At 52.5% G+C, this 12,500-nt stretch overlaps 2 protein-coding genes across 2 annotated transcripts; both read left to right on the forward strand.

Moving 5' to 3' along the window:
- Nucleotides 1-191: 191 nt before the first annotated feature.
- On the forward strand, nucleotides 192-815 carry LOC311114259 (histone H1-like; the record flags this gene model as incomplete). Its single annotated transcript, XM_084189518.1, has 1 exon — nucleotides 192-815. The coding sequence occupies one exon, from the start codon at nucleotides 192-194 to the stop codon at nucleotides 813-815; it is 624 nt and encodes a 207-aa protein (XP_084045644.1).
- An 811-nt stretch (nucleotides 816-1,626) lies between these two features.
- On the forward strand, nucleotides 1,627-2,013 carry LOC311114248 (histone H2A; the record flags this gene model as incomplete). Its single annotated transcript, XM_084189508.1, has 1 exon — nucleotides 1,627-2,013. One exon carries the CDS (start codon nucleotides 1,627-1,629, stop codon nucleotides 2,011-2,013), a length of 387 nt encoding a protein of 128 aa, XP_084045634.1.
- Between the last annotated feature and the right edge of the window lie 10,487 nt (nucleotides 2,014-12,500).

The following is a 12,500-nucleotide window of genomic DNA, read 5'->3' on the forward strand; positions in this document are numbered from 1 at the left end:
CAAGTGAAAGAGCATTTGGCCAGCCCAGAGAAGCCGAGCTGGTTGGCTTGAGTCTACATGGTTCTCATGTCGCGTTTAAGGCCAGCCCCCTGCTCGGTGTGGAGCTTCAATAGCGCAGAACAGCGTCTACAGCAAACTACTCCTCGCAGACCGTGTGTGTGTGTGTGTACCGGACCAAACGACAGACAGACATGGCAGAAGTCGCACCAGCACCCGCCGCCGCCGCGCCGGCAAAGGCACCCAAGAAGAAGGCAGCAGCCAAGGCCAAGAAAGCGGGACCCAGCGTAGGCGAGCTCATCGTCAAGGCTGTGACCGCTTCCAAGGAGAGGAGCGGCGTGTCCCTGGCCGCACTCAAGAAGACGCTGGCGGCAGGCGGCTACGACGTGGAGAAGAACAACTCCCGCGTCAAGATCGCAGTCAAGAGCCTCGTCACCAAGGGTACCCTGGTCCAGACCAAGGGCACCGGTGCATCCGGCTCCTTCAAGCTCAACAAGAAAGCCGTCGAGGCGAAGAAGCCCGCCAAGAAAGCCGCAGTCCCCAAAGTAAAGAAGGTGGCCGCCAAGAAGCCCGCCGCGGCGAAGAAGCCCAAGAAGGTAGCAGCCAAGAAGGCCGTCGCCGCAAAGAAGTCCCCCAAGAAGGCCAAGAAGCCCGCTACACCCAAAAAGGCCGCCAAGAGCCCCAAGAAGGTGAAGAAGCCCGCCGCAGCGGCCAAGAAGGCAGCCAAGAGCCCCAAGAAGGCTACAAAGGCAGCCAAGCCCAAAGCCGCCAAGCCCAAGGCAGCCAAGGCCAAGAAGGCAGCCCCCAAGAAGAAGTAAACCTATTACAAACAGTGTTCTACTCGATACATGTTGTACCACAAAAGGCTCTTTTAAGAGCCACCCACCTCTTTCCATAGAAAGCGCATTGATTTCCATGTACTACCTGTCGTGGAAAAGAAATTACGCACACTAGGCTACTTTTACGCACACAACATTGTCCCACTCTGGGTGTGTGCGAAGGGAGAGGCATATAATAGAGGGCCAAAATGGCTCAGAAATTCGACCTCACGAGTGCACCCTCACCAGCCATTTTTATATATGAGCCACTGGGCTATTCCCGTTCAGAGGCAGGCTGCTGTGATGTGTTACAAGTGCCATGTAATAACAATAACAATACTATAGTGGCTTCGAATTGAAACTCACGAGTGCACCCTCAACAGCCATTTTTATATATGAGCCACTGGGCTATTCCCGTTCAGAGGCAGGCTGCTGTGATGTGTTACAAGTGCCATGTAATAACAATAACAATACTATAGTGGCTTCGATTTCAAACTCAAGAGTGCACCCTCACCAGCTGTTTGTTTCCCATTTGGAGAGAAATAATGTGTGGATGTCATTTCGGACATTTTGGCGCTCACGCGAAATGACACAAAGTCGGAGGGAAACAAAGTAGCCTCTCACTCGCTGCCTGTGGGTGGGAACCGGCTTAGGGCTGTCTGTCTGTCCATCTGTCTGTCCCTCGCTCCAATTGGATAAGGCCACACCGGCCCGGTGGCCAATCGTTGCCTCTTGTGGCGAGGTATATGTACGGCTCTCGAAGTGGCGAGCGGCTCATTCAGACTTTCTGTGACTTTCTCAAGCTACCAATATGAGCGGAAGAGGCAAAACCGGAGGCAAGGCCAGGGCGAAGGCAAAGACCCGTTCATCCCGTGCTGGCCTCCAGTTCCCCGTGGGCCGTGTGCACAGGCTGCTGCGCAAAGGCAACTACGCCGAGCGTGTGGGCGCTGGCGCACCAGTCTACCTGGCCGCCGTACTCGAGTACCTGACTGCTGAGATCCTGGAGTTGGCCGGCAACGCTGCCCGTGACAACAAGAAGACTCGTATCATCCCCCGTCACCTGCAACTGGCCGTCCGTAACGACGAGGAGCTGAACAAACTGCTCGGCGGTGTGACCATCGCTCAGGGTGGTGTGCTGCCCAACATCCAGGCAGTCCTACTCCCCAAGAAGACCGAGAAGGCAGTCAAAGCCAAGTAAATTCGCTACTGCGACTTCAACTTGACTACTCAACCCCCAAAGGCTCTTTTAAGAGCCAACCACCTAGCTCTCCAAAAGCGCAAAGTACCTTTCTATGACCGCAATACATTGAGTGGGTGTATACACAACTATTTCGACATTCTGTGCCCACATGAGGCCTTGCATGAACAACAACACCTACTTGGCCTCATTTGCCATAGCAGGCTAGCATTAGATGATACGTGCCTATAAGCTGTCACTCTTGACTTTGGCGACTATTATTGCGCGTAAAGGGCCGGCGGCGTCCTATTGCGCGCGCACCGGGAGTTTGAGTTTTGGAGAGGCCGGGCCTCCCGTCCAATGGCCAACGGAGGAGGCCTGCGAAACGGGCCAATCGGGGTGGTGGGGAGATGGTGTCCAATCAGCAGGCGCCACTGCCGGCTTTATAAACTTCACATAGGCATTTCGAGGCTATACTCCCGACTGTCAGAGCAGCGCCATGGCCAGAACCAAGCAAACCGCTCGCAAATCCACCGGTGGCAAAGCCCCCAGGAAGCAGCTCGCCACTAAGGCTGCTCGCAAGAGTGCCCCGGCCACCGGCGGTGTGAAGAAGCCTCACCGTTACAGGCCCGGCACCGTGGCTCTGAGAGAGATCCGTCGTTACCAGAAGTCCACTGAGCTACTCATCCGCAAGCTGCCCTTCCAGCGCCTGGTGCGAGAAATCGACTAGTTACCGGAGTGTAACTCCAGTTCTATGAGTGGAGCGGAGCCCCATAGGGGAGCTATGCTCCTAGTGGTTTACCCTCTGCCCTAAGGCAGACGCAGCCTGAAACAAAATTATGCACACACCTACAGCCAATAGGAGTACAGGTGTCCCTATATAAGGAACCCCGTTCCCTCAATCTGCCTCCCGAGATATTATCTTCAGCGAGACTAGAGAGGGTCGGTAGGGCCTTAAGTCCTATGGGGCTCCGCTCCACTCATAGAACTGGAGTTACACTCCGGTAACTAGTCGTTCTATATCGTGGAGCTCCGCCCCATAGGGGAGCTATGCTCCTAGTGGTTTAAGGCGGAGCGAAACGCTCCAAAATGTACTCCCTGCCGAGCCTAACACTTCCCATTAAAAAATGCAAAGGTCAAGCCCAGCAATGGCTGCAACCAATTCCCGCAGTACTGCGACTAAAAACCCATCAAGGCGTCACAATATACCGCGTCATCGGTTATAGACCCGCCCCATCTAGCTCAATGACAATGTCAATGGCTGTTGGGCAGATCAATAGAATAGACGCCGTGCTAATCTGACTAGCAGATAGCCGTGCCTCAATATTCTATGGAACAAAATATACCAGTCATACTAAACTGAACCTCAGATAGATGACCTCACATTCTGTCCACTCAGTACATGTTTCTATATGCTGATACTGTCAGCCAGGAGACATGCCACAGAATATGCTCTTCATCCAAAGCGGACCTGATAGAGATCAGTCTATCATCCTGCTTCTCCCTCCTCTACCTCAAGATTCTCCTTCAGCTGTGCTGAGTGCAATCGAGATTGGAGTTTAACAGGCTTATTCCTGACATAAGTCTTCCTAACCAGAGCGGACCTGATTGGAACCTGTCCAAGGTCCTGCTCTGTCCTCTCTTTCTAGCTCAAGAACGCCTTTCAGCTCTGCTGAAATTCGATCGAACCAAAGAGTTAGAAAACATGTCCATAATATGTTACTTCTAATAAAAGTGGACTTATGAACTTATTCACAATCCTGCTTTCTTTCTCTGTTCTGCTCAAGATCTCCCTTCAGCCACGCTGAGTACCGACCGAGCCAAAGAGTTAGAAGACATATCCAACAGATAGAAACGGATAAAAGGAGACGGTGTCGACCATGACGCTGCTCTACAAATATCCTCTACCTCTGTTCCTCTGAAAAGAGCAGTAGAAGCTGCTACTCCACGAGTGGAGTGCGCTCTAATACCCTGAGGCGGTTGTTGCCCCGCCGCCTCGTACGCCGTCTCAATGCCTTCACAAAGCCAATGAGACAAACGCTGTTTTGAAAGTGGTCTACCCAATGCAGCCGCACCGTGACACACAAACAGCTGAGGTGATGACCTAACCGCCTCTGTGCGCCTAACGTAACACGCCAAAGCGCGTACTGGGCACAGACAGTGAAGCTTTTCCTCACTCCTCTCCCCGTGAGGAGGGGGATGAAAAGCCCACAATTCCACGATCTGCGATCTATATGCACTGTTAATAACCTTCGGCACAAATGCCGGGTTAGGACGTAACACCGCTCTGCTCAGATCGCCATTAATGGCTAGGCAGTCGGGTCTCGTCGACAGTGCACACAAATCGCTGACTCGTTTAGCAGTAGTCAAGGCGAGCAACAGCGCCGTCTTGATAGACAGCATCTTGAGGGGTATTTGATTCAATGGCTCGAACGGCGACTTACATAGCGCTTCGAGAACCAATGCCAAATCCCACTTGGGCAGCGTAGCTCTAGGCCTTGGCCTAAGCCGTCGCGTTCCCAATAGGAAACGTCTCACTAACGGGTGAGTGAACACACTTTTCCCGTTAAACCCTTCATGACCAGCTGAAATTGCCGCTGCAAACACTCGAATAGTGGAGGGCGATTTCTGCTTATCAAACATAGACTGTAGGAATGAGAGCACACTCTCTACCTGACAGCTCATGGGGTCCACGTCCTGTGTATCACACCATCGTGAGAAAACATTCCATCTGCTGGTATACAACCTGCAAGTGGAACCGGCTCTTGCGCCCTGTATTGTTCTGATCACTGCATCAGACAACCCACGGCGCTTTAACCTGTCCCATTCAGGAACCAAGCCTTCAGTGGTTGGCCGATTATGGGCCATTGCCCTATCGAGCCTCCCGCCTGAATCAACGCGTCTCGTCGATGTGGAATTGGCCAGGGTGGCGCAATCAACATCTGACTCATCTCTGCAAACCACGGAGCCCCCGGGCGATCGGGCGCTATCAGTATCACTGACAGCCCCTCTGACCTCACCCTGGCTAGCAGTGGGAGAATGCAAGACAGCGGAGGGAATGCATACAGGAGAACTCTCGGCCACGGGTAGTGCGCGAATGCGTCTCTTCCCAATGGCGGTTCGTCCTGGTTCCTCAGAGAGAACCATAGGGGACACTGCGCGTTCACACGTGACGCGAACAGGTCCACCTCGGCTCTCCCGAATTGTTCCCAAATCTGTAGAACAATGTCCGGGTGCAGACACCACTCGTCGTCTCGAGGACCCCCTCTTGACATGATGTCTGCCCCTACGTTCAAGTAGCCCGGAATGTGTGCTGCTCTCAACGAGCGAAGGTGCTTGTGAGCCCACAGCCACAATTCCACTGCCGCCCGATGAAGGGCAGGAGACCTGACCCCTCCCTGGCGGTTTATGTGAGCCACTGTGGTTCGGTTGTCTGACCAGACCAGCACATCGCGACCCCGAAGGGTAGACGCGAAGTGGGTCAAGACCAGTCTCACCGTTTCCAACTCTAGGAGGTTGATGTGACGACCTGATTGAGGCCATGCACCTCCTATCGCTTGAGACTGACATGTCCCTCCCCATCCAGTCAGAGAGGCATCTGTAAACACTGGAATGTAGGATGACACCTTGCCCATCGGGACTCCGTGCGTGAGAACGCACGGGTTCCGCCAATAGTCCAAGTCTGCTCTTAGCGAGAGAGGAACCACCACCAACCGATGACGTTGACGCACTGGGTCTAGTCTTAGTTGGGCGAACCACCGCTGTGCTTTGCGCATGTGCAGAAGCCCTAGCGGGACCACAGAGTGGGCTGCCGACATGAGACCCAAAAGTGACATGATCGATAGCGCCGTTACTGTGTGATTCGGACGACACTTCCTCAGGGCTAGCAACAATGCTGCCCTTCGAGGGTCCGAAATTCGCGCCCTCATCATAACAGTGTCTAACTGTAGTCCCAAGTAGACAATCTGATGACTGGGCCAAGGTGCGCTCTTTTTCCAATTCACAGCAAACCCCAGACGCGTGAGATGCATCACTGTCTGTGTCGTGTGTGTGAACGCCAGCTCTGCTGACGGGGCGAGAATCAACAGGTCGTCTAGGTAGGCTAATAGCCTTATCCCTTGACGACGCAGCGGTTCCAATGCCGCCTCCACACATTTGGAAAACGTCCGAGGTGCCAGGGCGTACCCAAACGGCATCCTCGTGAACTCGTACGCCACCCCTTGAAAGGCGAACCGCAGAAACTTTCTGTGACGCGATTGTATCGGCACATGAAAGTACGCGTCCTTTAGGTCTATGCTTGTACAAAAATCTCCCTTCTGAACACATTCCAGTAGGCGTTTTGTCGTCAGCATTCGGAAGGGCCGTTTGGTTATGCTCTCGTTGAGAATGCGTAAATCCAAAATCGGCCTCACTCCCCCCGTCTTTTTTGGCACTAGGAAATAGGGCGAGTAAAGCCCCTTGTTCCTTTGCTCCCGGGGAACTACTGTGACCGCCTCCTTCGCCAAAAGTTCCGTAATCTCTGATTTCAGAGCGGCTACTTTGTCTGGCGTTTTCATCACCGTTTCCACCACTCCCCTGAACGGGGGTGGGGTTCGGCGGAATTGGAGGGCATAACCCTTCTCTAACGTCTGTTCTAGCCAGCGTGAGAGGGTACAGCTTTGACGCCACTGCCAGCAATGCATGGAAAGCGGGTGCGCACGAAGCTGTGGTGCATCCAGTAGGAAGGACCTGTATTCCTCTATGGCCCCTGCCGCCGCTATTCCCCAACACTGGGTTGGTGGAATAGCCCAAGGTGGGCCCCCCTTGAAAGGGAGAGGACACATCAGCTCGTTCTGGGTGAGTCGGGGGCTTTGATACGTTGGTTACGCCCGTAACTCCAGTAATCTTGCCCTCCGTGAACGCAGCACGGGTCTGAACTGCGCTGTCTGAGGTACTGGCCTGAGACAGAGCGCTCTGCCCGGAAAGCGATTGCGTCATCATGTCATTGTCTGACTGAGACTGCCGCTTAACATGAGACCTATCCTTTACAGAATTCAATAGAACCTGAAAGGTGTGATCTCTGACTGACACCACACGGTGGCGCCACAATGCTTCTTTACTGGTCTTAGGCGGCTGCTCAGCGACACACTCAATGTGTGGCGAGCTGCGCTCATAGCCATGGGCATTGATACGTTCAGAACAATTTGGAGGCGTCCATACCTTGGAGGTATTCCCGCTCTCCGTGAACGTCGCACAGGTCTGATCTGCGTTGACTGAGGCATTGGCCTGCAGCAAGGCGTCATTCCCAGCTAACGGCAGCGCCTTCATGTCACATTGGGACAGAGGCATTTGCCTGCTATGTGAGACCTTTACTGCAGAGCTCCTAGGAGTCTGCAGTAAGAGATCTTTATTAGGTGAGCTAAGGCTGTGCCTTGCTACCTTTACCCTTTTCCTCTCTTGAGCGCGCTCAGCTACACACTCTAAGTGGGTTGAACTACACTCAAGATGGTGAGGGAGAGACATAGAACGTGAAGTGTTCTTAACCTTATGGAATAAAAGTCCTTCTTTGACAGTGTCAATGAGAATCATCTCTTTATTCACATATTTATAAAAACAGCCCTCCACGCCCTGAACAGTGGGGTGGGGGGGAACAGTAGGCCTCTCTGCGTCACGCGCCGGGCCGTCTTCTGCTCTCTCCCCCTCGCCTCGTCAGAGGTGCCGCCTTTTCTGTGACACCTTCTGGTGCTTCCAGGCTGGCCTCTGGACGACCTCCTTCTCCGGCGGGACCGACGTTGTCACCGTTGCTGCTGGAGGGGCCGAGCCCGCTCTCCCGCTGCTCTGGGTGTGCGTCTGTCGCCTGGCCCTTCGCCTCCCAGCTGACTTGTTGGGGGCGTTGGAGGTGGACGGGTTGGTTGGGGCTCTGCTGGCCTTCATTGCCAGTGGCAAATGTTTCGCCAGGTGCCTCCTCTCCTCGTCCAGTTTGGCGATGCGTTCGGTAGCGTCCTTCACAGCGAGGCCAAATAGCCCTTCGCTGGAGACGGGGGCGTTGAGCAAGGATGCCCTGTCGGTCTCCTTCATGGCCGTCATGGACAGCCAGAGGTGCCGCTCAGTAACCACCGAGGTGGCCATGGTCCTGCCCGCGCATATCGCCACCGCTTGCGTCAGGTGGAGTATGGCTCCAGAAATCCTGGAGGCCTCCTCCACTTCCTCACCGGTCAACTCTGACCTGCCCGTTGTGAGACGGGACAGGGAGGCCGCGAGGAGGGCGATGTTGTTCGCCGCTGCAACGCTCTGGGCTCCCAGCGTGAAGGATTTCTCAGCCAATTGGGCTGTGAACCTGTCCCTCTGTGCTGGCAGGGTGGCCTTCTTGGAGGCTGCCCAGGGACTCGAACCCGGCACTAGGTACGCCGTCATGGCGCCTTCGAGCCTAGGGATTCCCTTAGCTGCCCACTCGTATCCAGCCACTCTGGTGAATGGGGTGTACACTCTGGCCGGCGAACGCGCCGCCAGAGGTGCCCCCCACGAGCCCTCGACATATTTGCCCAGAGAGGGCAAGGCTGGAGCCATTGGCTCAGCCGCCCTTCTCGGCACGGAGTAGGGGCCGCCCTCCATCAAATCCACCTCCATTGGAGGGGGAGCTGGGGGCAGCGCAATCTCCAGTCGGGTGGCCGCCCTCTCAATGAGTCCGGGAAAGTCCGAACGCAGAGAGGCGGCCGCGAAGGACAGAGCCTCTGACCTGACAGAGCTCATGTCATCTCCGCACAGGGAACCCTCAGACCTCACGCTTTCCGTAGGAAAGGGGGTCTTAAAGGCTGGCGCCAGAGCTCCAGATTGCCCCATTGGGACATCCGGCTCGGCGCTCTCCCCGTCATCCTCTGACTCAGCACTGCCCGCTGATGCCTCTGATCCAGAGGCGAGCACGGACATTGCGTCGTCGAGAGGGACCTCCTCTCTAAAAAACGTCCATCGCTGCTTTCTCTCCTTCATAGGAAGGAGAGCGCAGGAGGCGCAATTAGGAGGGTTGCCGAGACCTTCCTTGGCATGCAGCGGTCCCAAGCACACGAAACATAGGTCGTGGGGGTCCGAAGTAGCCATGGCGGTACAGCGGCATAGGGCCCTGAAAAGGGCCTTTGGGGGTGGATAACTTGGCGTGCTCATTTAGAAGACGTTGACGGCTGGCAGTCAACGACGAAATTCTTCTTGAGTCTTCTAGGCTTCTTCACTCTAGTCCAGTCGCTGAAGATAATGGGAGGCAGATTGAGGGAACGGGGTTCCTTATATAGGGACACCTGTACTCCTATTGGCTGTAGGTGTGTGCATAATTTTGTTTCAGGCTGCGTCTGCCTTAGGGCAGAGGGTAAACCACTAGGAGCATAGCTCCCCTATGGGGCGGAGCTCCACGATATAGAACGCCCAGGACTTCAAGACCGACCTGCGCTTCCAGAGCTCCGCCGTGATGGCCCTACAGGAGGCTAGCGAGGCTTACCTGGTCGGCCTGTTCGAGGACACCAACCTGTGCGCCATCCACGCCAAGCGGGTGACCATCATGCCCAAGGACATCCAGCTGGCCCGCCGTATTCGCGGAGAGCGCGCATAAATGAGGATGACCTGAACTCGAATATCCCCCAAAGGCTCTTTTAAGAGCCACCTCCATATTTCCATCAAAAAGGCACAATTGTTCCATGTATACACGCACCTCTACATTAGCCACCATGTATGTTGTTCACTAACACGTCTAAAAGCTACGTATTGCACCTTTTTAGTTGCCTGAAGTCTAGCTTCAATGTTTGTGTGTGTGTATATACACAACCATCTGGCATCATCCACTTCCTTTGAACTATATAGTAACACAGTAAAATGCTTTACAAAGGAGGGGAAAAAGAAACGAGTGATAATATAGGCCGAATAGTAACAAGAATTGTGTTCAGATGAATAATTGACACTATTAGTTGTGTGTAATAATAGCCTTGCATGCAGTCCAGAAAAAACATTGCATGCCAACTTACTTTGAAAGTCCCATGTTGCAGTGCTGCTGAGAGACTCATGCAGAGGCCCAAACTTTACAATGGAGCACGGAGGCCATCTTGTGGTTAAATGTGGGTACTGCACCTCATGGTGAGTCCCTTTCAGCATTTGCTCTTTAGGCCAGCGTTTCCCAAACGCGGTCCTGGGGTCCACAAGGGGTGCGCGTTTTGCGTTTTGCCCTAGCACTCCACAACTGATTCTAATACTCCCAGCTTGATGATGATGAGTTGATTATTTGAATCAGCTGTGTAGTGCTAGGGCAAAAACTCCCAAAATGTGGCCCGAGTTTGGGAAACCCTGCTTTAGGCTAATACTAGCCTATTAGGATGACTTGGTTCGATCGCTTTAATGGCAACTGCTGAACTCTGGTTTCACTAATTACTTGTCCCAGGTCACCATTATGAATCCAATAGCAAAACAAATGTTTCAAAATAGCTCAATAGTGAAAAAAGGCCAGGAAATGATGGGTTCTCAGCAATATTTCACCAACAACCAATCACTATTCACGCATAGACATTAGGATCATCAACAAATATTCCTAAGTCATACTACAAAAGGGTTGTAACGAAATGGATTTGTCTGTTCAATGCAAGTTCAACGTCAAAGAAAAAGTGCATCACCACAACAAACGTGTCTTTAGATACACTGTAAAAAATGACTTTGTGGAATGTACTCAAGCTATTACAGTCAACAAAAGCACACGTCATATTGTTGAGTAGATCTTTTTGCTTGTTTTTATGAGTAGATAAGCTTGAGTAAGTTGAGTTGATGTGGTCCAATACATTGAGTAAAGATGATAGAGACGTAAAAAGGATTATATTACGTTGATTCGACTCAAATAGACATTGTGTTATTTTACCTGAATGATTCATCCTATTATGTATTTAGACCAACTTACTTTGGATTCACTCAATCACATCCCTTAAGAGAAAAGGTATCCGGACACCGGGAATCCATTTATTTAAACATCAACGGTTTGCAAAACATCTGTTATTATGAGTTGACAAATTACGTAATTGCAATCAACACTGCAGGTAAATCATGATTGCTGCAGGTAGGCAACACCGTAGAAATAGGAACTACAACACTAACAACAAGTGACATTTACTCCTGATGTACTGACTGACCTGTTGCAACCTCTACAACCACTGTGCTTATTATTTGACCCTGCTGGTCATCTATGAACGTTTGAACATCTTGGAGAAAAATGTGTGAAACCACTGCCTATATGAGGAGCTGTCGTTGTTTGTTTTATTACCACATACTTATGGAAATTGCACCGGTTGAGAGATGATGGCTCTCTTGTGCCTACGGTGAAGGGTACTTCTGATCCAGCAGGTGGTGCTAAGATCCCTCCCTATATGACTTGAATGATGAGTTGATTTATTCCTTATAGCTCCTAATGATTTTAAGGCCAGTGTTGGCAAACATTACTTGTGCTCCAGCAGGTGGCCATGACATCCCTCCCTATATGACTTGACTGACCAGTTAGTTGATGGACTCCTTATAGCTCCTAAATTTAATGATTTTAAGGCCAGTGTTGGCAAACATGACTTCTGCTCCAGCAGGTGGCCATGAAATCCCCCCCTATATGACTTGACTGACCAGGTAGTTGATGGACTCCTTATAGCTCTTAATGATCTCAAGTGTCTGTGTTTTTATGTGGTTAGGAGTTTTGCTCACTGCGTGTCCCCCTTCCATTTCAGTGTTTCCCAACTCCAGCGGTAGAGTAGGCTACCCCCAACAGGACCCATTTTTCTTGTAGGCCTGGACAGCCACAGCTGATTGAACAACCTGTCACCTAAATTACCAAGTCCTCAATGAGTAGAATCAGGTGCAACAACAACAACAACAACAACAACAACAACAACAATATGAGGAGAGGGACACAGTGTACTAGCTGATCTCCCAGTTGTCACAGTTTGGCCTTGTGTTCCACATAGCCTATATCAGTATTTGAGTATGTTTCCCGCGCACGTTAGTTGCTTTCACGTCATCTTTGAAATCGCTCCTCCCTAGTCCCCTAGAACGAGCGCCCTCCCCTTTGCAACGCCTCCGAACATATAACAGAGGCGCGCTTTCTGTGCCGCCGGCCTCAATCAGGTCGACCAAACGCAGATAATAGCGCACCGCGCACCGGCGCTGAAATCATTCATTCACTTGAACTCAACTAGCGAACACACCATGTCCGGAAGAGGCAAAGGCGGCAAGGGACTCGGAAAAGGAGGCGCCAAGCGTCACCGCAAAGTTCTCCGCGATAACATCCAGGGAATCACCAAACCCGCTATCCGCCGTCTGGCTCGCCGCGGCGGCGTGAAGCGTATTTCCGGTCTGATCTACGAGGAGACCCGCGGTGTCCTGAAGGTGTTCCTGGAGAACGTGATCCGTGACGCAGTCACCTACACCGAGCACGCCAAGAGGAAGACCGTTACCGCCATGGACGTGGTCTACGCTCTGAAACGTCAGGGACGCACCCTGTACGGTTTCGGCGGTTAAACCCACTC

Source organism: Coregonus lavaretus, assembly GCF_964263955.1.
Source record: "Coregonus lavaretus genome assembly, contig: HAP1_SCAFFOLD_1545, whole genome shotgun sequence".
Lineage (NCBI taxonomy): Eukaryota > Metazoa > Chordata > Actinopteri > Salmoniformes > Salmonidae > Coregonus > Coregonus lavaretus.